Source organism: Sphaeramia orbicularis, chromosome 14 (assembly GCF_902148855.1).
Source record: "Sphaeramia orbicularis chromosome 14, fSphaOr1.1, whole genome shotgun sequence".
Taxonomy (NCBI): Eukaryota; Metazoa; Chordata; class Actinopteri; order Kurtiformes; family Apogonidae; genus Sphaeramia; species Sphaeramia orbicularis.
In genome coordinates, this window is record NC_043970.1 from 50,220,707 (window position 1) to 50,246,476 (window position 25,770).

The following is a 25,770-nucleotide window of genomic DNA, read 5'->3' on the forward strand; positions in this document are numbered from 1 at the left end:
TATGTACTATATTGTAGTGTATTGAACTATACTGTTTTGCAATGTATTGCACTGTCTTGCTCTTTACTGCACTTATTACACTGTATTGTTTTGTTTTATATTGTTTTGTATTGCACAGATCTCTGTTATTTATTATGTGGGGACTGCGGATGAAAATTAGCATTGGTGCTAACTCTGGCATATTTATACGTTTATACTGAAATGGAATGTATAAATGTGTTCATTAATGTGCACTGTCCCACCTAAATAAAGATACATACATCGGTCCATCCTTGTCAGAGCGCGCAGTAGCAGTCCGTTATTTTCGCCGGGGGGGGGGGGGGGGGGGGGGGGGGGGGGGGGTAGCAGTCCATCCCAAGTTAATATATCAGCTACATATTGGCCGATGTTGATTAATTGGTGATACACTATAATCACACCGATTAATCGGCCGGCCAATTAATCAGTCGGGCTCTACCACCAACCCTTCGGTTATTGGACGAACCACTCAGCCATCTGAGCCATGGCCACCGTCACTTTGGATAGACCCTGTTAGCCTGTACAGCCTCCACGCGTGCCTCTTCCAGATGGTGACTACACGGCATGACAACACAGAGACACCCCCTCCTGGTTGGTCAATCTATGATCATGTGACACCAGGACTATACAGCAACAAATGCTGTGGGGTTCTGCCATATATAGTTCATTTGTTTTGTTCATTACTTATTTCACTTTTGTTCTTGTCTGTTACTTTTTGCTCCTGAAAAACCTGCGTGGTCATGCACATTAATAAACCCACACAATTGAACAAAACTGTGGCTTTATTTGATTAGTAAAATTAAAAATTATTAGGTTTTGGTATTCCCCGACGGTTAAACTATTTTCGCTCAGCGGTCGCACGGCCCATCTCCTACGTTGCGTCTTTCTCCATTGCTTACGCTGTTATACTTTTAAAAGAACAATGATACCTTTGTTGACTTCTACGAGCTCGCGAAGACACTGTTCCATGTCGGCCGCTATTTTTGTTCAAAAACCGGAAATGCCTGCCGGAAGATATCAAAACGATGGAAACAACTCCGCAGAGTGGAGTTTCATCTTCATGACCAGCCGATAACAGCACTACTGCCATCTTCTGATTTGGAAGGGAAACTACGTCACTTCTCAAAATGATGCCATTACAGTACGCTCAAATGCGAGAGCACATAATGCTATTGTCAGATACGGCACACCTACGTGACACAGAGCTACACACGACCATAAATCCAGCTTTAGCCAAACAATTTGGGGAGATTTTTTGTCCTATTCTAGAGTAACAGTGGATGGTGCCACATTTATGTCAATGCTCACACAGAAGTGTGAAGATTCTGGTTCTGGTCTGCATGTGCAAGTACCAATTTTGTGTTTCCAGGAATTGAGGATTGTCATTTTTAGAGGCTATTTCAAAAGGTCCAGTTTGTCAGACTTACAAGGATTTCCAAGGATCTAAGTGCAGCAAATGAATACCATATTTATTACTATGTTTTCCTTAATGTATGGACACATGAACTTCAGAATCATTGCTTTAAAATGAGTCATTTATATCTAAGGAGGAAGGTTCCCATCATATACAGTAGCTCAGGCCCGATTATTCTTCTTTCTGCATTATAGTGAGTGACATCCAGCATTAAAGTGCATTTCCGCCCCTCAGACTAAAACATTAATGTGTTCTTATTCATAATTCTATTTTACATCTATTCACATCACATCTTCAGGACTACATGTGTCAGAATAGAGAAAAGAGTATAGGTAGTCACAGTCTTTGGTTATAGGGTTTATTTTTACTGTCTGTGTAAAAGGGCCTGGACTGAACATGGAGGTAACATCATAAGTTAGCTGCTCCAAACAAGCTTAAAACGAATTGCTAAAAGATGTGAAATTTCAGGAGTTAGTCTCATTTGTTGCTTTTAAAAGTTATTTCCAATGATTTAGAGCTAGCTACATATAGCTGCAGATGCTTTTCTTGATCCATTCATATATCATGATTTATTATTTTGATGAATACTTGCTGATTATCCTTATTTAATGTCTTTTCGACTTATTTTATAATGAGCTGCATGATCTTATATGGCTACAACCGTTTGTCTAATTTGTGTTAACCGATGCCTGTTTAGTTCAGCTCTTGTAAAATAGATTTCCAGTCTCAATGACTTCTTTTCTGGTTAAATAAAAATGTGTGGACCAGAGTTAATATTAGGGTTGTACCAGTATAAACTTGATAATGTATGGAATCAGCTGCAAAAAGACTGGAAATTGAGTTAATTTCATTGAGAGCTTTTAAGTCCAAACTGAGAGTTGTTGAGACCAACTCCATAATTGCACTTGTTTTTCTTAATCTGCTCATAAATGTTATTTTTTACCAACTATTTATAGTCAAATGTGTTGGGTATTTGCATTTAACAGTGTAATTTTGTAACTGTTCTGTATTTGCTGCTGCATATACTGGCCAGGACTCCATTGTAAAAGAGGATTTTCATCTCAATGGGATTTTTTCCCTGGTTAAATAAAGGTCAGTAGATAAATAGAGGTAATGAGGATGAACACCAGACCAAACTAGTGTACTGAGATTTGTCAAACTTCTACTCGGCAGGTGCTAGTCTCATTTGTTGCTTTAAAAGTTATTTTCAATGATTTGGAGCTAGCAACATGTAGCCTAGCTGTAATTGTTTTTCTTGACCCCTTCATATATTATTTATTATTTTGATGAATACTTGCTGATTTTGCTTCTTATTTAATAGATTTTTGACTTTATTTTATGAGTTGCATGATTTTTGATGTATGGCTATGAGAGAATGTGACCCCTTGTCCGATTGTGTAGTGACTCCATTCCACTTGGTGGTAGTATTGACCTCTAAACTGGTTTACCAACTACCTATAAAAACTATACAATGAGAAGAAGAAGAAGTAGGAGTGCTGGTTTCAGTGCTGCTGAAATAGAGCTGGATATGCATGACTCAAGCAGCGCTGTAACCGGGTTTGCCATGACTACTTTCCTGGAGTTCTTACATGTTGTGTGGTCTACATTTTTTGGCTAATCTCTGTGGTCAGCTTTAAACTGGCCCCGTTGCTATATTTGTGCAGCTTTAGTCTCCCATGTCTCCTCTCATGTCACGTCTCATGAACTTTCTATTAAACAAACACAACGTGCATTTAAGTGCCATGACCAGCTGTGGCTCAACTGTGAATCATTTAAAGTTTGCCAGACATCATCAGCTTCACTAATATACAAGTCTGTACAACAAAAATAATGTCATCACCTTATCGTGTTACTTATCAGGGTTACTACAGGTTTATATAAGTTAAATTTAAGACTTCAAGACCTTTTCAAGACTACTTAGAGCAGAATTTAATGCCCATTTCATTGCTATACTGGCAAAAATTCGTAACTCCTAGAATTTAGGAAAATGTATGTATTTACTCCAACATCTTGATTCCCACCGTTCCGTGTCATTTCTCACCTGCGGCTGCAAAATTAGTGATAATTGGTTCCTAATTTTAATATAAATTGTAGGGTTGGAACAGGTGGAACTGAGTAGAATAACATTACTTTCTTTGCAGCTTGGACGTTTCCCAGACACATTGTAACACAAAACAGCTAACAAGTTTATGGCAACATAACTGAAGACTTACCACATTAAATTTAAAGGGGTTATATTTTGCTAAACCCACTTTTATTAGTCTTTGGTTCATTTATTTGTGTATTTGGACCCTAATAGTTCAAAAAGTTTGAATTTGAATCCTCCAGGTGCTGCAAAGCTATCTTTATATTCATTGTGGCAAAAATCAAGTGGATTTCTACAACCTGTTTTATTTCCTGCTTATTTTGTTACGTCTATAACTAGTTATATAATGACATTTGCACATATAAGGTGAAGACTTCTGACGAACATTTCTCAGAGTACGAGATATTTGTTTGTCAGCAGCAGCGGTTGTAGTAAAAAATATGTCCAAACTTCGAGCTGATTACCTAAAATGTTCAGCTGTCGGTTGTATTAAGGAACACAAGTGGTTGAACGGGACAGACAGTGTGGTCAACAACCTGGAGGGGGCGGGGCCTGAAGTGGCTCATGTGCATTTAAAGGTCCAGCGCTCAAAACCACCTTTCTGGTGTCATTACTCAGAAATAGGGTTGAAGATAGACCTGTGGAGTTGAATTAAGGAAGAATTCAGACCCAAGCAGAGCATTTACAGTTTATGTAGACCACAGGGAAACGTTTTAAAATGCATAATTCTATTAAAAAAAAAAAAAAAAAGCTAAATATCACTCCTTTAATATCTTTTAAATACTTTTTTTAACATATCAAATGCAGATTTGTAAATGTTGTTAGTAAGACCCCGTGGGAACTCTGCTTATGCTAATGCAAAACTAATGAAATTTTAGCGATGTATGACACTTTAATTTGTCACAACCCATAATGACAAATGTCTGTTCAGGTGAATCAATCCAACCATTTTACCCTCTACATCGGACTGGACCAGCATAATAATAATAATAATAATAATAATAATAATAATAATACTTATATAGCTCTTTTTTGGACTCTCAAAAACACTTCATCTGAAATTGACCGACTTATGGTTAATAAAATAAATTAAAAAAAAACAAACAAAAAAAAAAAAAAACAGACAAACACTGAGACCAATGACGAACTTTCACATTGCCTAAAGCCACCAAAGGAGTAGATGGGGATTATTAAGTTGACTGAAAGATGCAACTTCACCAAATACAACACATAAAACCTACAAGTTCTTTTTTCAGTTGGATGTACTTTTCCAACACAAGAGGAACTTCAGCCCAGATGCAAGGATTTATTGAATGCGGCATAAAAAAACCCCATTTGTGAAAATCCTATAAAACTGGTTAGTCATGTACTACATGTCATGTCAACAGCTTGAACATGAGCCTTGACATTGAAGATTCTTTATTTAGCTTTGTTTCAACTCTGTTATTATCATCATGAAACCCACAACATAGTTCAAACCAACAGAACTTCACCACAGTGTTAAAGAGCCACAGAATCCAACTGTATTTTTAGAAAGTATCTGGGTTTGTGATAAAAAAAAAAGTCAGAGGTTCAAGTCTGTGGACATAAACACTACAACTCCCAGGCTGCATTTCAACAACATACACTATATGGACAAAAGTATTGGGACATGTTGAATTCAAGTGTTTCTTTTTTAACAGGGGTCTGGGATACAAAACAATAATAACAAATGTCATAATGTAGTTTTATATTGGGATAGATATCATTGCATTGGTTAGTTTTGTTTAAATTGTTATCTTTGCTTTCAAAATGCCTCAGAGATGGATTTTCATTAATTTTTGCTTATATGTCAAATTAGCATGAACAGGACATCTTACAAGCTGTAGCCATGATGTGTCCCAATGTTTTTGTCCATATAGTTTAGAAATATCAGTATTTCCTTAAAGTTTAAAAGGAGGTTTTTCTTCCTGAGTAAGATGTAAAGAAAGTAGATGGTTAGTTGTGGTAAAAAAAAAATATTATTTACAGTCTGAGCATGAAAAATATTTTAGAATTTTAGAGGTAGAACATTTAAATTATAGTCATGGATAAAAAAAAAATGTTGAATGGATTGGGGAAATGACAAATAGCCAGCTATGAACAACTGATTTTTAAAATTAATAACAAACGAGAAATAAAAAAATATATATATGGGGCCCTGTTTTGGATGAAGTGCAGTTTGATCAGATCTGACTGCAGTCTTGGTTATTCGTGTGATAACTTAAGGGATTTGCATTCTGACACCACAATGTATTATTGTAAATGCTTGAATGTTTTATTGCCCTGGCCTAGGCCTTATCTCACCTAGAAAGATTTATAATGTAACAGCATATCCTGTATAACAAGATTGACAGTAATCTATTGTTTTTTTTGTTTATTTTGTTTTTTTTTTTTTTTTTACATTTCATTTTCATATTTTTATTTATCTCTTTTCTTTTAATTTCAGTCTGTTGTATCACTGTAAAATGTTTAATGTGTGAAAAGAAAGAAAAAAACAATAAACAGTGAGTCAAAAACTAAAAAAAAAATGCTGAAAGTAATCAAGTAAAAACCATTTCTGAGGTATTTTGGAAGCAAAGACAACAATTTAAACCAAACTAACCAAGGCAATGATATTTATCCCAATATAAAACTATATTATGACATTTGTCATTATGGTTTTGTATCCCAGACCCCTGTTAGAAAACAAACACCTGAATTCAACCTGTCCACATACTTTTGTTCATATAGTGTATGTTTACTGGAAAATCATTGAAACCATTAATCCACTACCAGCATAGCCACAGATTATAACTTTTCCAATCAACTAATTACTACTGGCGAGTTGTTGTGGCTCTGGTCAGAACAGAAACATATATGATGTTATGTCACAGTCAGTGTTGTGTGTCCGAAGCCGAGCACATGTAGTAAAGTGATGTCTCAGCTCTGTTAATGTTTCTAAAGTGCTGCTACGTTCAGACAAAGACAGATGAGCAGCTCTGAGGATGACCAGAAAAACCACTTTGATTCAATTACACACTGATGGAGAATCAGTGAGTGCTCTGTGGATCTGATTCATCACCTTAATGGACACACACTCAACACACACACACACACACACACACACACGTGGAGGATGTGTGTGTTCACTCAGAAGCACTAGGATGGTTTCACATCCTTTGTTTCAGGTTTTAATCCAAGTAATTTAACTTTAATTAATGAAGACTACAACAGTGTTTAAATGTAACTGGACACTTGGTGCTTCATCTCTCTTAAGTTTGTCTGGCAGATGCATGTGTAGATGAATAGAATAGAATAGAATAGAATAGAATAGAATAGAATAGAATAGAATAGAATAGAATAGCTCTTCGTTTATTAAGCAGTGAACACTTACCGTGCAAAAAGACTATAAAAATACCACACAAAATACTGAAAAATATTGGCATTGTTCAAAAGCTACAAAGATAAAATACTAAATAAACATATGCTTGAGGTAAAATTAAATTAAGCCAAAGAGCTCACAGTTCTAATGAAGATTAAACTGAAAACCCATCTATTCAGTCCTGCTTTTACATAATTGCTCTGAAGCTGAGCTCATATGCATTATGACGACGGATGTGCACAAATAATCGATTGGTCAGTTAATTGAAACAGTAAGTAAAAGGGCTGCCAAATATTTATTCAGGACGGGATATTTCTGTTTCGCTTCTAAGAGACACAGAATTCAAGTTTAAGGCATTGTTTCTGTATTAAGTCAAATCTGTTTTCAGTGTTTCAAGGATTTCTAAAAAAAAAAATAAATAAATAAATAAATAAAATTACATGGTTTACATGTGGTTCATCCACTCCTGTTTCAGCGCAAAAATTTAATTACGGAACTATTTAGACTAACAAACTATCTTTTAACAATGAAATGTGAATAACCTGAACAAATATGAACAATCTGAAATGTCAAAAGAAAATTAAGTGCAATTTTAACAATATTATACCTGTTACTAAATGTTTTGTACCTTTGTAGATCTGATCCCTAATACACATGTATAAATGATAAGTTCAGGAAAATAATATTGTTAAAATTGCAATTATTTTACTTAATAAATGTCAATTTTTTTCAGGTGATTCACATCTTTTTGTTTAGATAATGTGTAAATGTAAATATTTTGATATTTGTTTATTTATTTTTTGCTATAAAGATAAAACATTTTGAAGCTGTCATTATTTATAAGCTATTATTCTATTATTTTACTGGTCTGGCCCACTGGAGATCAAATTGGGCTGAACCTGAAAGAAAATGAGTTTGACATCCCTGATTTAACCCTGTAAAGTGCATGTCTTTGGATGGTGGGAGGAAGTTGGAGAACCCAGAGAGAACCCATGGAGATACAGAGAGAACACACAGACTCCACCCAGAAAAAGCAGACGTCAGCACTAAGATCAATCCCCTTCATTTGAGGACACTGTGTAACCATTGTATTGCTGCTTGTATTACGTGTCATTAGCCGCTTTTCCATTGACCCTCAAATTGCGTGAATGTAACTTGTACGTAAACATTTACCTGATGGAAAAATGACAATTTCACCCAAACTCTCATTTTTCGATGAAAAGTTTCTGTGCTGGCAAGAGGTGGTTTTTCAAGCGTAGCACAATTGGTATATCAAACAAAACTGCAATGGAAAGACCTTTTTCCGCAACTAGAGTCACGTGAATTAAACATAACGAATGTTGACGAACGTTACGACAAGCGAAGAAGAAGAGTTTTAAAAGAAACATGGTGCGGTATGTGTGGACACTCCAGGAGACTGAATCATTTTAGAATTTAGTATGGGATAGAGGGGTAATATATAATAATAATGAATATATCTGTAAATCAACACAATATTTATGTTTGTCGCCATGTTTATGGAAAGACTTCTCGTGTCATCTCGCGATAACAGAATAAATCATCCCGTTTGCGATTTAATGGAAAAACCAACATTACACACTTCTGTTTTTTCGACATTTAGTAAATATCGGTAAAGTTTTGCATATATGTCCAATGGAAAAGCAACTATTGATGTTTTGTCTGTTGCTTATTAAGCATTTTAAACTGCATTGATTAGTTTGTCAAACAAATAAAGTTTGATCACATTATTTGATTAACACAGGGCTCAGAGTTTAGTTTTTTTTTTTCAGGTGTTGTAGTTTGAATGTGGTTTAAATACTAATGGTCAGGAATGAAGATGGAATGTCACAATTTCATATAATTGCAATATTGCTATTATCTGGAAGACTTGATTGTTTTATGTAATTGTGATAAATGTTTACTAATATAAAAACAGTGTGGTGAAAATAACGGAAACGATAAATTTGATCATTTATCATAAAATTTCAATATCTTGATCCGAGTCTGAAGTTTCACCAAAAGAGCAGACATACTATATGGACACATTAAATTCAGGTGTTTCTTTTCTAACAGGGGTCTGGGATGCAAAACAATAATGACGAATGTTACAATATAGTTTTATATTGGAATAAATATCACTGCATTGGTTGGTTTGGTTTAAATTGTTAAGTTTGTGTCCAAAATGCCTCAGAGATGGATTTTACTTAATTTCTCTCATCATTGATTTTTTTTTTTAATTCCATGACTGATTTTAAATGTTCGACCTCTAAATCTCTAAAATATTTCTTGTGCTCTGACTGTAAATAATAATTTTCTACCACAGCTAACCATCTACTTTATTCACATCTCACTGAGGAAGAAAAATCTCCCATTAAACTTGAAGGAAATATTGATGTTTTTATCTCAAATCATCATGAGCAGGACATCTTACAGCTGTAGCCATGATGTGTCCCAATACTTTTGTCAATATAGTTTATAAACATCAATTTTTTTTTAAGTTTAATGGGAGATTTTTCTTCCTGAGTGAGATGTGAAGAAAGTAGATGGTTGGATGTGGTAGAAAATTTGCCTATTTTTTTTTAGTCAGAGCACGAAAAATATTTCAGAAGTTTAGTAGTAGAACATTTAAAATCATAGTCACGGCTAAAAAAAAACAAACAAAAAAACTAAATCAATGTTGAAAGAAATCAAGTAAAAACAATCTCCAGGGCATTTTGGAAGCAACGATAACAATTTAAACCAAACTAACCAATGTAATGCAATAATATTTATCACAATATAAAACTATATTATGACATTTGTTATTATTGTTTTGAATCCCAGACCCCTGTTAGAAAAGAAACACCTGAATTCAACCTGTCCCAATACTTTTGTCCACATAATGTACATCAGAAAACCAATACCGGTCACTGTCATCAATAAAGACAAAGGAGTAAATTAACCCTTTCATGCAATAATCATGAGAACCTTAGTTAAGATTTGTCTCTTGAGTGTTTTTATTCCTCCATAGGCAAGAAAAAAACAGTGTGATCAAGTTGTTTTTTTTTTTCATGGAGTTACAAAAATGTCCATGCATTTAATTTTTGAAGTAAAGAAACGTGTTTAAAACCCAATATCAGAACTTGATATTAAAACAATGAAATAAAATCTGACATCTCACATTTTAATCTCACATTTTAACATATTCTAATGCTAATTATTACTCTTTTCATGGAGATAATATGCAAAAAAAAAAAAAACAGCTTTTTTTCCCTAACAAATAACAGTTGATTTACACTGAAACATGTTACTGCAGATCAGGTTTATCAAGAACAGCAAAGTTACAGTAATGGTATGAATTACAGTGTGTGGGATGATGCATAAGTGTCCACTGTGTTGGCTGATATGGAACTAAAATAACAAAACCCACGAATATACAAGAGAACAGCTGTAGAATAGCTGTCCACTGTAGTGACCATTATGCATGAAAGGGTTAAAATCTTTCCGTCTCAAACAACTGACAGGTTCAAACTTTCGCTGTGGAGTTCAAATCGCTGTGTCGATCTGAACGTGGTCGCTCAGATCCAGATTCAGATTCAGATCGGAGGTCAGAGGTCAGGTGTCAGCTTTCAGCACTGTACTCCGTCTCCTCCTCGGCTTTCAGCGTCACAGGCTCAATTCAACTTTAATGTGTGTAATGCAATTACTTGTTGTTTGTGTGTCACTGCCTGACAGGTACACTGCACGGCCAGGAGGAGTGGACGGCTCTGCAGTCAGTCAGAAGACGGAGACGTGAACAAACAAAGCAGCCAACACATGCAGATTCAAGATGATAGCAGCTGTAAACACCAGCTTACAAGGCTTTATTTATAAATGACAGTAGATCAAATGAACAAAATAACCAGCTTATCACTATATCAGATGCTGTTTTCATCTTTTTTGGACATTGAGTGTTGTTGAAAAGTCACAGTGAAATTGTTGTGCATTTGTGTGATATTTGTTTTCTTTTTCGGTTGATTTATTTCCATATATTGGAGTGTCCTTTTGGATCTGGAATTTCTTTTGCCTACTTATATTTGAAGTGTCTATCTATATGCGTAATACAGATATGAAATGGATAGAGTTTATTTTTCATATGTAAAATAGTTTTGCGTTTGTGCAGGATTGTTTCGAATTTATTTTGACATGTGTTAAATTTGTTAAGTTACTGTGAGGAACCGACATGGGACTTTGGGATCAGTCGAAAAAGACGGGGTAAGGGGGCACCTCCCCTCTTCATTTCTCTCATCTTTGTCCAAAATACAAATAAACATAACCTGATGTTTTTCCTGATATTATGAAAAGTGAAGGTCCTTTTCTAATCTTCTGTGTTGAGACGTGTACAGGTTGCATCTGAACAAAACTGAACAACCATCTATAATTACAACTGTAATCACGTATTTAACCCTCGTATCTGTCCCCTGTCATTGGACAAAATTGAAAGGGGTAGATTTCCTACAGTTGGAAAATTAAGACAAAGGTAGATGAAGTCTCATGTTCTCTCACACCACTTCACTTACAAATTAATGAAAGGGAAATATGGGAGTTTTGCCCAGTGATGTTAAGAACTGCATTTGTCACTTTAACTCAAAAAACTGATCAGTCCCTTTACTGTTGCACCGTTATGGTTTATTTATTGTCTCTTCAACCCCCTGCTGTTTATAGTTATAATCTATGTTTATAGTTATATTCTATGTTTACAGATATATTGCATTTTTTAAAATATTTTTTCTGCTAGGCTCATTGTTGCACCGTGGGGCCTTAGAGTTTTTGCAGTTTCAGTGTCCTATATGTGCTGTATATCTGGTAAAAGTGACAATAAAGTTGACTGTGACTAAGAACTGTTAAGCACGGCAACTTACTCAAATCTAAACTAAACAATGAACTCAACCACTAAAGTACAGACATTTTTTGATTGCACTATTTTGTACATTGCACTGTATATATCAGGGTAGAGACTGCGATCTGGTAGGATCAGAGATTCTACCAGTAGAAACTCCGATCAGAGTCTCTACTGGTAGAAACTCCGATCCTGCCAGTAGAAACTCCGATCGGGTTAGGGTTAGGGTCAGAGACTCTGATCAGAGTTTCTACTGGTAGAGACTACGATCGGAGTCTCTACTGGTAGAATCGCCGATCCTACCAGATCGCAGTCTCTACCCTGACATATACACTGTCACTGACGGGATGTGTGTGTGACGTATTGCTGTGTGATAAAGAAGGAGGTGGATGTGTGAGGGAATGAATGTATGGATGTTGATATGTGAGTGATGCATATTTGTTTTTATATTTTGTTTTTATTATGTTTTTATATATTTATATTTTATAGTTATTAATACTATTTATTACTATTGCTATTTTACGAGTCCGTACCCTGATAGTCCACCTGAATTTCATTGTACATTCTGTATAATGACAATAAAGTATCTTATCTTAAATCATCAAATCAGTGGGTCAAGTCATCATAACTCATGTTCTTCACACAGAAATCACAACTTCAACATAGACAATAAAAGAGCCACGGGTCAGATTAAGACATTTCAGGTCCATAAAGACCTGGTAAACGAAGACAATAAAGATGAGAAATGGTGCTTGATCAAATTTGTGTTACTTATATATTTGGGTCCTTAACGGTGCCCTACCTCAGAAAACAAACATAATGAGCTGTGCACTTTTAATACCCTTCGATCAAATATAAACCACTTTTACACAGAGATCCCAGGAAAAAGGTGAGGTGGTGATCCCACCTTTTTTCCACCATTGACCGATTTCCACAGCCAAGCCAAAGGAGTAACAGAGGTGAGACACACTGGACTTTTACACAGTGGACTGTGTTCCAGAATTAAAGACGTAGTGACGCAGCGCAGCATACAGTGTGACGTATAATTTGCGCATTGGAAATACCCCGAACATAGCTGTGTTGCTAACCTCTCCGGAGTTGGCCCAGAGTCTGTTTTTCACTGTTACACAAATGTTAGCATGGATACAGTCCTCCGTCCCAAGTGACAACAGCTAGCGGATCTCAGCATCTCTCCAGTTCGACATCTTTCTGGTCGCATTGATATGTTTGTTTACTGTACACGGCCTGCACTCATTTTTAAATCCCCTCAGCGCAGGGGTCGCACAGGCAATACGTCATCAAAACGTTACACCTTGGTTACAGAATGAGAGGCGTTCCTTTTACATTCATGTTCCGGAATCCTGACACCACCTTTATCACGGCTCTGTTGCTACCTACAGAGGTGTTACAGAGCCGTGACAGAGGTGGGACCAAATAATCCCACCATTTTGTTTACACAGATGTGGTTCCAGAATAAAGGTGAAATATTCCTGTAGGGTCAAAACATGGTATTCGTCATCTCTCTGACAGGACATTGTAGAGACAATTTGACAAATTAGTGTTGCTAAATGACCCACATTTTTACTTTTAAATTCTTTTTTGCTTTAGTTGGACCATATGGGATTATCCAAAACAAGGAGCTACTTTACACTGAAATAAATGTTGGAATGGCAATCAATTAAAGTTCGCTTTCTGACGGGACATTACTGTGTTTTGACCCTGTAGCAGAAGTGCTGTGTAAAAGGGGCTATAGTGTAAGATTCTGTTGAAAGTTACTGCCCTATAATTTAGATAGACTCTCCTAGTGTAGGCTGGGAGGAGGCCTCAGGGAAGACCTAGGGCACGCTGGAGAGACTATGTCTCACGGCTGGCATGGGAATGCCTCAGGATCCCCCCGGAAGAGCTAGAGGAGGTGTCTGGGGAGAGGGAAGTCTGGGCATCCCTGCTTAGACTGTTGCCTCTGCAGCCCGGCCCCGGATAAGCAGAAGAAAATGAATGGATGGAAGTCTTTGTGTAAAACTTATTACATACATATTTATATTTGAAAGCACTCAGATATTATAACTGCACAAGGCCTTTTAACCTTGAAAAAGTAGGTCATGATCACCTATTTTCAATAGGCTTCTGCTTCATGACAAGATGCATCCATAGTATAAATTTGGTGCAGATATCTCAGTGCATTCTTCAGATAATGCAATTATGTCATTGAATGGACAGATGGACAGACAGACAAAACGATTACAATACCCCTTCAGCCTGAAGTTGGCCGAGGGGTAAAAACCCATTTCAAGCAGTTTTGGTGCCTAAATGTAAAAATAAAACACTTACTTTGACACGGCAGGTCTGTTTGCAGTGTGTTTATAAATGCTTTTGTTCATTGCAGTGCCAGCTTTTTACTGTTTTACTGTGTAGTCTTTGTGTTTAACGTCTAATAGAAGTTTATTCGAGATGCAACATTACAGTGTTTTCAGTGCAGAGTTCAGTTTTGACATGAAACTGAAGTCTGTGGAAATGAGTGTGTAGTTTTGGAATAAACTGACAATAAAATGGACCGGCACTGTGACGTCCAATAACAGGTGAGAAAGGTCACATGTTCCAGGTGTATAAAGTCACAAACACACCTTCAAGTTCACTGTTTTAACACATTTCCTAGAAAAACAGTTTAACTGTTGGTCTGAACTGTATTTACAGAAACATAATTAAAGAGTCAATGGCTCAAACTCCCAGAAATTCAGACTCAGAGAGTTCAAGACATGCAAAATTGTATCAGTTAAGAGTATCTTAAAGTATTTAAAATACAAGAGGAGCGTTTTATCCAAAAAGAGGAAACACTAAATAATTTTTCAGTTGGATGAGTCATATTGTGTATGCTTTTTTTGTTTTTGTTTTATGTATTAACAGCATTAATAAACTACCTTTTAAATTGTTGTCCATTATATTTTTAGTACCGGAAAATCACAAAACACTCCCTATATACTGCATATACCAAGTTTCATACACTGATGAATCAATTTGTGAGTTTTAGTCGGCTAAAATTTACTTAGGGGGTCAAATGAGTGGCCATTTTTGTCAAAAAAAAAAAAAAAAAAAAAAGTTGTAAGAAATGCATAGAACTGTGTTGAAATAATGCTAATCCATTTGTGCACAGACTACTGATATTATTTGACAGTGGAAGCTCTATTTTCAGAAATATTGGATTTTGAATAACACGTGTATGTGAAAACTTTTGCTGGTGGACGGACGTGACATTACCCATGATGCTCTGGTCAGTACCAGTACTTTATTAGGAGTAAACTTATAGACTTACTATTGCTAATTATCGTCTTATTCATAAATGTTAGTATTGTGGATCTAAAACAATAACAGCTTGACAAAAACACAAAATGTGGCAGTGGACGGATGTGACATGGTTGTTATGGATCCCATCATACTGATGCTCGGCAGCCATGTCACCGTTTACACTAATGATCCCTGTGCAAAAACTAGGATCAGAATTATTTATTGTATAGTTTATCATCATACTAAAGAGTAAATAACAATATAAAATTGTTATTTCTTTATAAAAATGCTTATTATTAGAAAACTATTGATTTAAAAAGTGACGTGTGACATTCTTCATGTATGTATTGGCGTAACATAAACAGGATGGATCAGCACCATACTCTATATTGCAACTTGTAAAAATAAAACATGTGATATGTAGGATATAATCTTGTAAGAAAAACTGGGGAATCTAAAAGAATAGAATATTTGTTTTTCAGGTAAATTCAGTTATATAGCATTAATTGTGATGAAATTGGACATTTTTGACCTGAAAACATAGTTCATATGACCATCAACATGTTGCAACAGAACTGAAATCCTGTACATTTGCATAACTTGCATTTACCAACACAAAGTTTCTTTGGGGATTCACTTATATTGATTTCTTATGCACAAAGACATAAATAAGACCTCTAAGCAAATTTTAGCCGTAGTACATTTTCAAAAGCATTTACTGACGTTGAAAGATGATAATAATAATAAAAAGTAAAGTTATTTTTCTTTCTCTCTGAAGTTTGTTTGTCTTGAAAAGCCTATATTATTATTACTAAACTTTCTATTGCAAGTTTGATATTCAGTATCAGATTTATTAACTACTTCTCTTAAACACTTCTCCAGTTTCTAGGAGTTTCTAGGTTTCAGACTTCTACGTTATTGCATTTTTAACAGGTTTACTACAGTAGTGTCTGGATCCAGTTACATCTCAAAAGGAACTATCACACAGGTGTTAAGCATGCGGCCCAGGGGCCAATCTGGCCCCTAGGATGAATTTGTAAAATGCAGAAATTACACTGACGATATTAGGATCAAGGATGTTACAATCATTTTAGGTCAATTCAATCTCAAGTGGGTCAGACCAGTAAAATACTATCATAATAACCTATAAGTAATGAAAACTACAATTTTTTCTCTTTGTTGTAGTGTAAAAAAAAAAAAAGTAAAATTACACAAAAATGTTTACATTTACAGACTAGCCTTTTACAAAAAATGTGAATAACCTGAAAATTCTTCAGAAAAATAAGTGGAATTTGAACAATATTACGCCTTAATTTATCATTTATACATATGCATCACAACTTACAGATCACAGTGGATCTACAAATACACACAACATTTAATAAGAGGCAGAATATTGGTACAATTCCACATACTTCATATTTGTTTATGTTATATTCAAGTACAGTTCGTAGATGTAAACATTTTATTACGGAATTTGACTTTTTTTCACTCAAAAGCATAGAAAAAAACTTTGGAGTTGACATTATTTCTAAGTTCTTATCCTATTATTTATATTATTTTACTGGTCCGGCCCAGTTTAGATCATATTAGGCTGTATGTGGCCCCTGAACTATCACAACACTGTCGACCTTTAATGAAAACAAAACAAAAGTACATCTAATCCATTCCTACTGAGCATTACTTAGACTGGTGCCTATAATGTAGTATCTGTGCACAGAAGCACTGATACTGAAGTTAAGTAACCGACCTGAATACCTGAACAGTGGAGCTTCAGTGGACTATGGTGGGCAGGTGTAGGTGTACAGGTGTGGGTTACCTTGCAGGGGAACGGCAGAGTGGACGCCACCTTCTCCATGGCCAGGTTGCGGATGCTGGGGGTGAGCGGGCCGCGGCAGGTCGGGCAGCAGCTCAGCTTCTGGCGGCACTGGTTACAGACCAGGTGACCCGACTGGCACTGCAGGATGGGCGGCAGGACGTAGTCGAAACACACCGGGCACTCGAACAGCGCCGTGAGCTCCGGAGACTGCCCGGGAAGGCCGCCGGCCGCGGGCAACGACACGGCGGAGGAAGGGGCGACGGCGGACCCCGACGCGGACACGGAGCTCACCCCGGAGGCTGCTGCCGCTGCTGCGGCCGCGGCGGCTGCTGCTGCGGCGGCGGCGGCTGCGGCGCCTCCTCCTGATCCTCCGTGCTTCCCACCGCCTGCTTTGCCGGCCCCGAGTCCTCCACCTCCCGCTGAGGACGGACGGCTCATGGCTTCCAGCTGCGCTCCCTTTGCAGTGAAGTGCCGAGCGAACCGGACGCGCTCCGGCGGTAACGTCATCTACTGTTTACTACCGGACACAGCGACGGCCCCGGGACCGGAGACACAACATGGCGGCTGCCAGTTTGTATCGCCTGTCGCCTGCTATGATTGGAGGAGACGGTGATGATTGACAAGGCTCTCAGCTAATCATAGCGCAGAACCGAATCATTATGTAATGTTTGGCAGCGAAATGAATGAAAACAGAAAATGATGAGAATGTTTTTTTTATCTGTTGTGGAAATGAGGTTCAACTGATATTTGTAGTTTTATATTGGATAGTATTTTTTTTTTTAAATTTTTAGTTCTGATTAAAAATGATGACATTTGGCTTTTTAACCCTTTCATCCACGAATTATGAGAACCTTAATCAAGATTGTTTCCCTGAATGTTTTCATTTCTCTTTAATCATAAAAAAACAATGTGATTGAAAAATATCTTATGAAAAATAAATAAAAACAAACAAAAAAAATGTTAAAAAATACATTTAAAAACAAAAAAGTAATAATAATAATAAAAAAATTCCCATGAACCTATTTTTCATGAAGTTGCAAAAAATGTCCACTCAGCTGGACACCACGCATTTAATTTTTGAAGCGAAGAAACATGTATTTACTGATAAAATGAGTGAAAACTATAACTATTACTCTCAGGGGAGAGCTTCACAATGTTACCAATTCATGTCAGAAAAGATATGTAATGTGTTAAAACTTTAATAAAGATATGTGCAAAAAAAAAAAAAAAAAAAATCCATGAATGTACTAGAGAACAGCTGTGGAATAGCTGTCCACTGTAGTGACCAGTATGCATGAAAGGGTAAAAATATAAATGTGCATGAAGAATAAATCTTCCTTACTCATCTCATTACATTGTTTGCTGAATTTCACGATCAGAAGTGGAGTTTTATTGAGGCTAAACCACTATATATATATATATATATATATATATATATATATATATATATATATATATATATATATATATATATATATACATATATAGATATAGATATAGATATAGATAGATATATATATAGATATATATAGATATATAGATATAAATAGAGATACAGATAATACAGATAAAGGTACTCTTTATCAATTACCATGAGGAAATGTAATACGTAAAATAACATGTGTAAATTAAAAATTATGTACAAGTAAATGATTGTAGCGGTGTAGTTGTAACTTATACTATTTGTACTTCATAGCATTTTTTGAATGTCTTTTTAAATTTATCAGTTAGTTTTGTTATTGCTGAATTGGACTGGTGGTAATCGTTTATTTTACAGTACTGACCACAGATGGAATCTTTATCTAAGTCATTTTTGAGAACGTTAGAATGATGAATTTATCCCTTCCCCAGAGAGAAGATGGATAGACGGAATTTATCAACTGTCTTTTTTTTTTTTTTTTTTTTTTTTTTTGGTGCCTGTGTGTATTACTAAGCACTGTAAAAATGGTGGAATTTGATTTTATTCTTCCATTGCACAATATCGCACAGACACCTGACTTTTTACCTCATTACATTTGTCTGACAGATTTTGTTCCAAGCCACTTAATCATTACAAAATAAAAAAGATATGATATGATGCAGTACTGGATGGCCAATTGCCCAGTATTTTACAAATTATATAGAAAATGTCAAACCTTTGAAAGTATTTCAATAATGAGTATTTTTACTTTTGATATTTTCCAGATTTTTTGGCTAATAATACTTGTTTACTCATGTAAACACTTGGAAAGCAGGACTTTGACTTGTTATAGTATTTCTATACTTTGCCTTTTTTTTTCCTACAACTGTGGCGCCCTCCAGTGGATTAATATAGAAATTACATCTTCAGTCCAAATCGAACCAAAACTTAATTATTTCACTCCAACAGTTAAAGAACCAACTGAGACACAGATTTCAACATTATTACTAGGGTTACAGAATACCTGAACTAAAAATATAAACAGGATAAATGACCTATTAATGCAAAAATACATCATCATTTGTTATTGCATTTGTTTTTGGTCATTTTTAGCAGTTTGTTCATATTATGTTTAAAGCTACAGTACAGCTTTTAGTGTTTATTTACTAATCAGTTTAGTAATAATTTACAGCACAGAATGTAGAAAACCCTTGGATTCTTTGGTTCAGATTTAAATTTTGTCACATAATGATTTACAGCCTCACAAACAACATATAAACAAAAACTCAGATGAACCTGGATTAAAACACGATCAGCTCCATGAATAAATAAAGTATCGACACACGTGACACTTGAAAGCCAAAAAAAAAAAAAAAAAAGCAGCTGCTGATCATCTTTCTGTCTAGACTACAATAAAATCCCAAGTAGTCATCATGAAAAAAGTTTAAATTTCTTCACACTCAACTTATAAAGACAACAAATATGACTGTTTTTGTGGTGGTTTCATTAAAACCCTGCAGATGATGAGAGGAGAGTTCATTCACTCAGAGTGTGAACACTTTTGGCTGCAGCTGCTTCTTTAACAGTTCAATGTCAGCCAAAACCAAAGGAAATCCATTATATTGACAGCACCTGCAACAATAACTCTGAGCTACATTATCTTTATTAGACCAACAGGAACAATCACCTTTAGACACAACCTGTGGTTTGGTCATTTGTATGAACCTTTATAGGAAGTATCTTAACCCTTTCATATATAATGATCTCCACAGTGGACAGTTATTCTACAGCTGTTCTTTTGTATATTTATGGATTTTATTGTTTTAGTTCCATATCAGCCAACATAGTGGATCATCCCACACACTGACATTTATACCATTACTGTAACTTTACTGTTCTAGATAAACCTGATCTGCACTAACATGTTTGAGTGTAAATCAATTGCTTGTTATGATTATTAGACTGTATTTAACAGTTTTTGTTTTTGTTTTTTGTTTTTTAAACAAAAAGGGTTTTTTTTGCGTATTATTTCCATAAAGTGATTGATAACTAGTTTTAGAGTATGTTAAAATGTAACATCAGGAAACATCAGATTAGCAGCATTTAAAAAAAAAAAAATGTTTATAGTTTCCACACAGTATAGTGGAAGTATATAAGTATATGAGTGGACATTTTTGCAACTCCATGAAAAATAGGTTCATTAAAAAAAATGTTGAATCACATTGTTTTTTTCATGCCTAAAGAGGAATAAAAACACTCAGGAAAAAATCTTGATTAAGGTTCTCCTAATTCATGCATGAAAGGGTTAAAAAGATACTTCTGTCTTAGAAGTATCCTGGTATTATAACCCCTAGTATGGATATAATATCACTGACAGCCACTGCATTTGGCTCCAAAAAACACTGACTGTCTAAACAGTTTAATACCTGTTGATCCACCAACCCTATCAATACATGTAAATAATTGGTGTAAAATACAGTTTGTCATCTTTTCATGGTCATTAGATATGACCCATTTGGACGTTCAGAGGCTTAGTAGTTACCGTGGAAACACTGTCATTTCTACATTGATTCAGCAGTTAAACCCATGGATCTGGATCAATGACAGTGGATGGACACACTGGGTTTATGTTCAGTTAATGATAGATTTGACAAAAAAAAGTCACTTTTTCTTCAGTTTTCTCTCTTTTTTTAAAAAAAAAAATAATAACAATCAACTTTAATCTGAGCTTTTATGAACATGTACAGGATCAGTAAAGTAAACATAGGAATATACCTGAAGTTCACTGAAAAAAACACAAAATACAGAGGATGTCATAATAAATGGTGATAAATCGCTTAAGACAAGTTAAATATAGAGAAAAAAATTTTTTAGAACTGTCACAAAAGTAGCACTGGGTCTTTATGGGTTAAAATAATCTTGTTTCACAGTGACTGATGACGTTTCATGTTGTGCAGAGTCAATAAGTGCATTAACTCACATCTGGCTTCCGTATAGTTCTACCCTTTTATCCATTACGGTCACTTCTGGCTCCAAAAAGCTAACACGTCAATGGCCAAATTGAAGACTACTGGCCTCAAAACAGCAGTTCAGAAACTAACGGGTTATGTCATAGTTCCTCTGTTTGATTATTATGTAGAGTCAACGGTCCTGGTCCATGTTACATATATTAAATAATGTTTAAACTGGGTGAATAATGTGTGACATATGTAAAGTGTAAAGCAAATGAACAGTGTAATGTGTATAAAATGGAAATCATTTTATTGTAACATGTATAAAGTGCAAAGAACATGAATATAACTAGAATTGTTGTCTTAGAATTTATTGACACATCATTATCTGTTTGATGCTGGTTTTGTTTGTGATCTGTCGATATAAATAAACCAGGTCTGAGTTCATTCTGGTCTGGCTCTGGTTTCTTCTGGCTCGGTTCACTTTTAGACTTAAGTGTTGGCTGCCGGCAGCGTCCCAGTTCAATTAACCTTCAGACGCCTGTGAGTTCAGCCAACGCCAAAACAAAGAATAGACCAGAGAGGATTCTGGGAAGCATGGAGCTAAGATATTAATGTGTCACATTATTGGTAAAAGTCGGAGCTGAACGTGATGGTTTTTCTGTTTACTGAGTTTACAGACTGGAGTTTTGGACCTGGTACTATGCAGAAAAAAGATACTACCTTAATATTTAGATTAGATTACTTAAAAGGAAAGCTGTATTTTAAAATTCATGTTATTTTATCTTTTTTTTTTTTTTTTTCAGTTCAAAATATATTTGTGTCTCTAATTGAAGCTGAAACCTTATGTAATTAATTTTCTTTTAAGTTTGCTTTAATTTACATTTACTTTATTTTACACTAATGTCTATTTATTTTCTAATTCTGCATTTTAAAATGTTGTTCATTTAATGTAATCTAATGTTTTAAGTTATGGTAAATGTATTTTTATTTAAGTGAATTTAATCATATGTTTTGGTTTTTATTCTTATTCTTTCTTTTCACTTTTCATTTAATTGTATTTAGCTTCATGCAATTTTGTGTTGTGTTTTATTGCTGCTTACATGAAACTTCACAGTACATAATTTAATATGGTGCCATTTAAAAAAAAGAATGAATGAATGAACGAATGAACAAATGAATCGTCATCATCATCATCATCATTATTATTATTATTATTATTATTATTATTATTATTATTATTATTATTATTATTATTATTATTATTATTATTATTATTATTACTAGTAGTAGTAGTAGTAGTAGTACATTCTGTATCTGGACTCCAACTTGTTTCTTGTTTTACGTTTCCTTGTCTGTATAAAACTTTTGAGACATGTGAATAGCACAGGGACAATAAAATCTCAGTCTCACATGTGACATAAATGTGCTTATAATTAAACCCAATGGGGTCAAACTGTAATTGAGGTTTAATTAAAAAGAAAACAGAGGAGCAGCCAATTTCTGTCTAATCCGTTAATCTCCTGCTCACGTCCTCACTTCATATCTTTAACTTTATTATTTATTCAGATTGTCTGAGTAGGTCAGACACACTCTGCTTTTACACAATAATAACAGGTAAAAGAAACTGTACAGCAAAATCTATTCAAAACAATGAATATGAAAACGTGTATATGAAAGAAGCATCTACTGATCTAAACTGTTTAATATCTGTTGATCCACTAATCCTATCAATACATGTAAATAATTGGTGTAAAATACAGTTTGTCGTCTTTTCATGGTCATCAGATTTGACCCATTTGGACGTTTAGAGGCTCCGTAGTGAACGTGGAAACACTGTCATCTCCTACAACATTGATTCACCAGTAAAATCCACAGAGTTTGATAAATAACAGTGGATGGACACACTTTCTATGTTCAATTATTGATATATTTTATGCTGAAAAAGTCACTTTTTCCAGCAGTTTTCTTTGTTTTTGATACAATAACCCTCAATTTTAATATGAGCTTTTATGAACATCTACATGATCTATAAATTAAATACAGAAAAATACCCGATTTATTGTGATAAAATGCAAAATACAGACGACAGTATTATAATAAATTATGATAAATCACTTGAGAAAAATATCATTTGGGAACTGACACAAAAGTAGCACTGGGCCTTTATGTTAATTTGCACAAAGTAAAATACTCTGACTAATTTGCACTACAATAATATATACATAAACATATATTTTTAGAGACTGTACCCCTGTACATATCCACTCATTGTTTAAAAACTCCGATTTGCACTTTCTGTACATATTACGATATGAAACCCACTGTAAATAATATATGAATAAACATACTGTATATTTTTAATAGACTGGATCCACACATTAATCTACTGTATAAAAACTCCAATGTGTACTCTGTACATATTACATTCTAAATCCACTGTAAATCTTAACCCACTGTTGTCCTCATCTCTGGTCGAATGTTTGTCTATATTAGGTCTATGTTCAAGTGTTTATGTGGGGGTTATGTGGGGTTTATGTTTGTTTTGGGTTCATGTCGGAATTGCATGTCATGAGCAATGTAAAAACCGAAGCCAAATTCCCTGTATGTGTTCACATACTTGGCCAGTAAAACTGATTCTTATTCTGATTATGGGTTAAAGGGGCAATTAGACATTAAGAACATCTTCAGATTCAAATGAAGACCTGATTTTCAACACAAAATACACTGGAAATGCCAGGTCTGTTTTTCTGGGGTAGAAAAAGGTCATGGTTAGGTTTAAATATTACTAAAAAACATTCTACATTATTTGTTTATGTGACATCTTTTCTGATTTGTGGTACAAAACCAAACCCAGTTATCTTTCCCTAAGCCTAAGCAGTTTAATGATTTTGTTCTCAAAACAACCTGATATCATAAAGTTGTTCTTCTGTTGCCAAAAACCATCAAATTGCATTGTCTGGGGACTTTTTACATTTAGTCACACCAGGATCAATGTCTTAATGGTGATGAAAATTAACAATTAAAATTAAATTATAAGTGATGTAAATTAAAATATAAGTATATAACAAAACATAATTGCAGTTACAAACCAGTTACATGTGAAAATAGTTGATGGGAGACAGAGTTAGAGAAGGTCATGGTAACAGTTAAATAACAGCTGATGAGAGTTGAAATGGGATTTAAGTTAAGTGGCATCTGACGTGTTGCAGTTACAAGCAGCTTTTGGTTCTTCTTACAAAGAAAACAAAAGAAACTCTCGTACCTACATTTAAATTATTCACCCACTGATGCATTTTTAAAACCTGTCACAGTGACAGCAAACACTCAGGCAAAGAGTTTTATTTTTCAGTGATATAGGTTATGCGAAAGTGCATCAGATGTGTCACTAAATGTACTAAAATATGTAGCATAAATAATATGCATCACATATATAAAGTCTACACTGTAAAAAAAATGTGTAATTTAACTGAATTTTCACTGTTTATTCTACAGATTTTTCCCGTATTTTCAAGATGCAGGAAAATATCAATGAAATGACAAAAATAGACTGTGATTTTACATGTCAAATGTAAAATAACATGAAAAAACTGTAACTGTGAATAACCAAAAAAATTCAATTTTGTAAAATAATTTTTTTTCTTTTTTCACAGAAAAATACAATTAAAATACATTTGCAAATGTATCATAATTTCACAAATATTTATTTTCTATTTATAAGATTAAACAGTTAATTTAAAGTTTAATACTGTAAAAATAAATAAATAAATAAATAAATAAAACTAGATAAAATTACTGACAATTAACCATAAAAGAAGTATTTGTTCTGTAAGTTTAACGAGACTTGTTTGTTAATTGACAAATATCTTGTGTAATTATGGGAGGTTTCACAATGAAAATGTTGAATAAATGTATTTTTGTGAATGTATAACATGTATAAGCACTGATAAACTGTCCAAATACAGTTTTTAACAGTGGATTGGACAACTTAGTCTCATAAAAAAATATTTAAATATATATTTATAGGTAATTTGATTGTTTTAATACATGTAAATATTCTTTATTAAACATTAAAAAGTTAAAAAAAAAAAAAAAAAAAAAAAAAAAAAGAAGCAAAATCTCATGTAAAGTTAGGGCAAAAAAACTATATTTTAATTATGGAAAGCTACCGTATTTTTATGAGATGGTTATTTTCTGTAATTTAACAGTTTTTTTCGGCACCCCTGCTGCAGGAATAATATCGGGGTTTTTTTGTTTTTGTTTTTTGTCTTTTTTTTTTAAAAGTGTATGGAAAAGCATATAATATAAAATGTAAATAAAGTGTAAAGTAGATGAATACATTGTAACAACAGAAAATACAAAAAAGTAAAGGGAAAAGGTGTAAAGTAAATGAATAAAATGTAAATACAGTGGAAAACAAATGAAAAGATGTCCAGTACATCAAGTAGAAAGTGTGTAAAATGTAAATAAAATGCAAAGTAAATGAATAAATTAAAGCGAATAAAGTGAAAAATAAATAAACAGCATATAATAAAGTTTTAAATGAATAAATATTGCCAAGTAA

General features: G+C 34.3%; 1 protein-coding gene across 1 annotated transcript in view; it reads right to left on the reverse strand.

Moving 5' to 3' along the window:
- siah2l (seven in absentia homolog 2 (Drosophila)-like) overlaps nt 1-17,439 on the reverse strand; it is a 38,163-nt gene extending 20,724 nt beyond the window's left edge. The window contains exon 1 of the mRNA XM_030154762.1: nt 16,857-17,439. Coding sequence (XP_030010622.1) covers nt 16,857-17,363 — 507 coding nt within the window. The 5' untranslated portion in view covers nt 17,364-17,439. The remainder of the gene's footprint in view (nt 1-16,856) is intronic.
- Between the last annotated feature and the right edge of the window lie 8,331 nt (nt 17,440-25,770).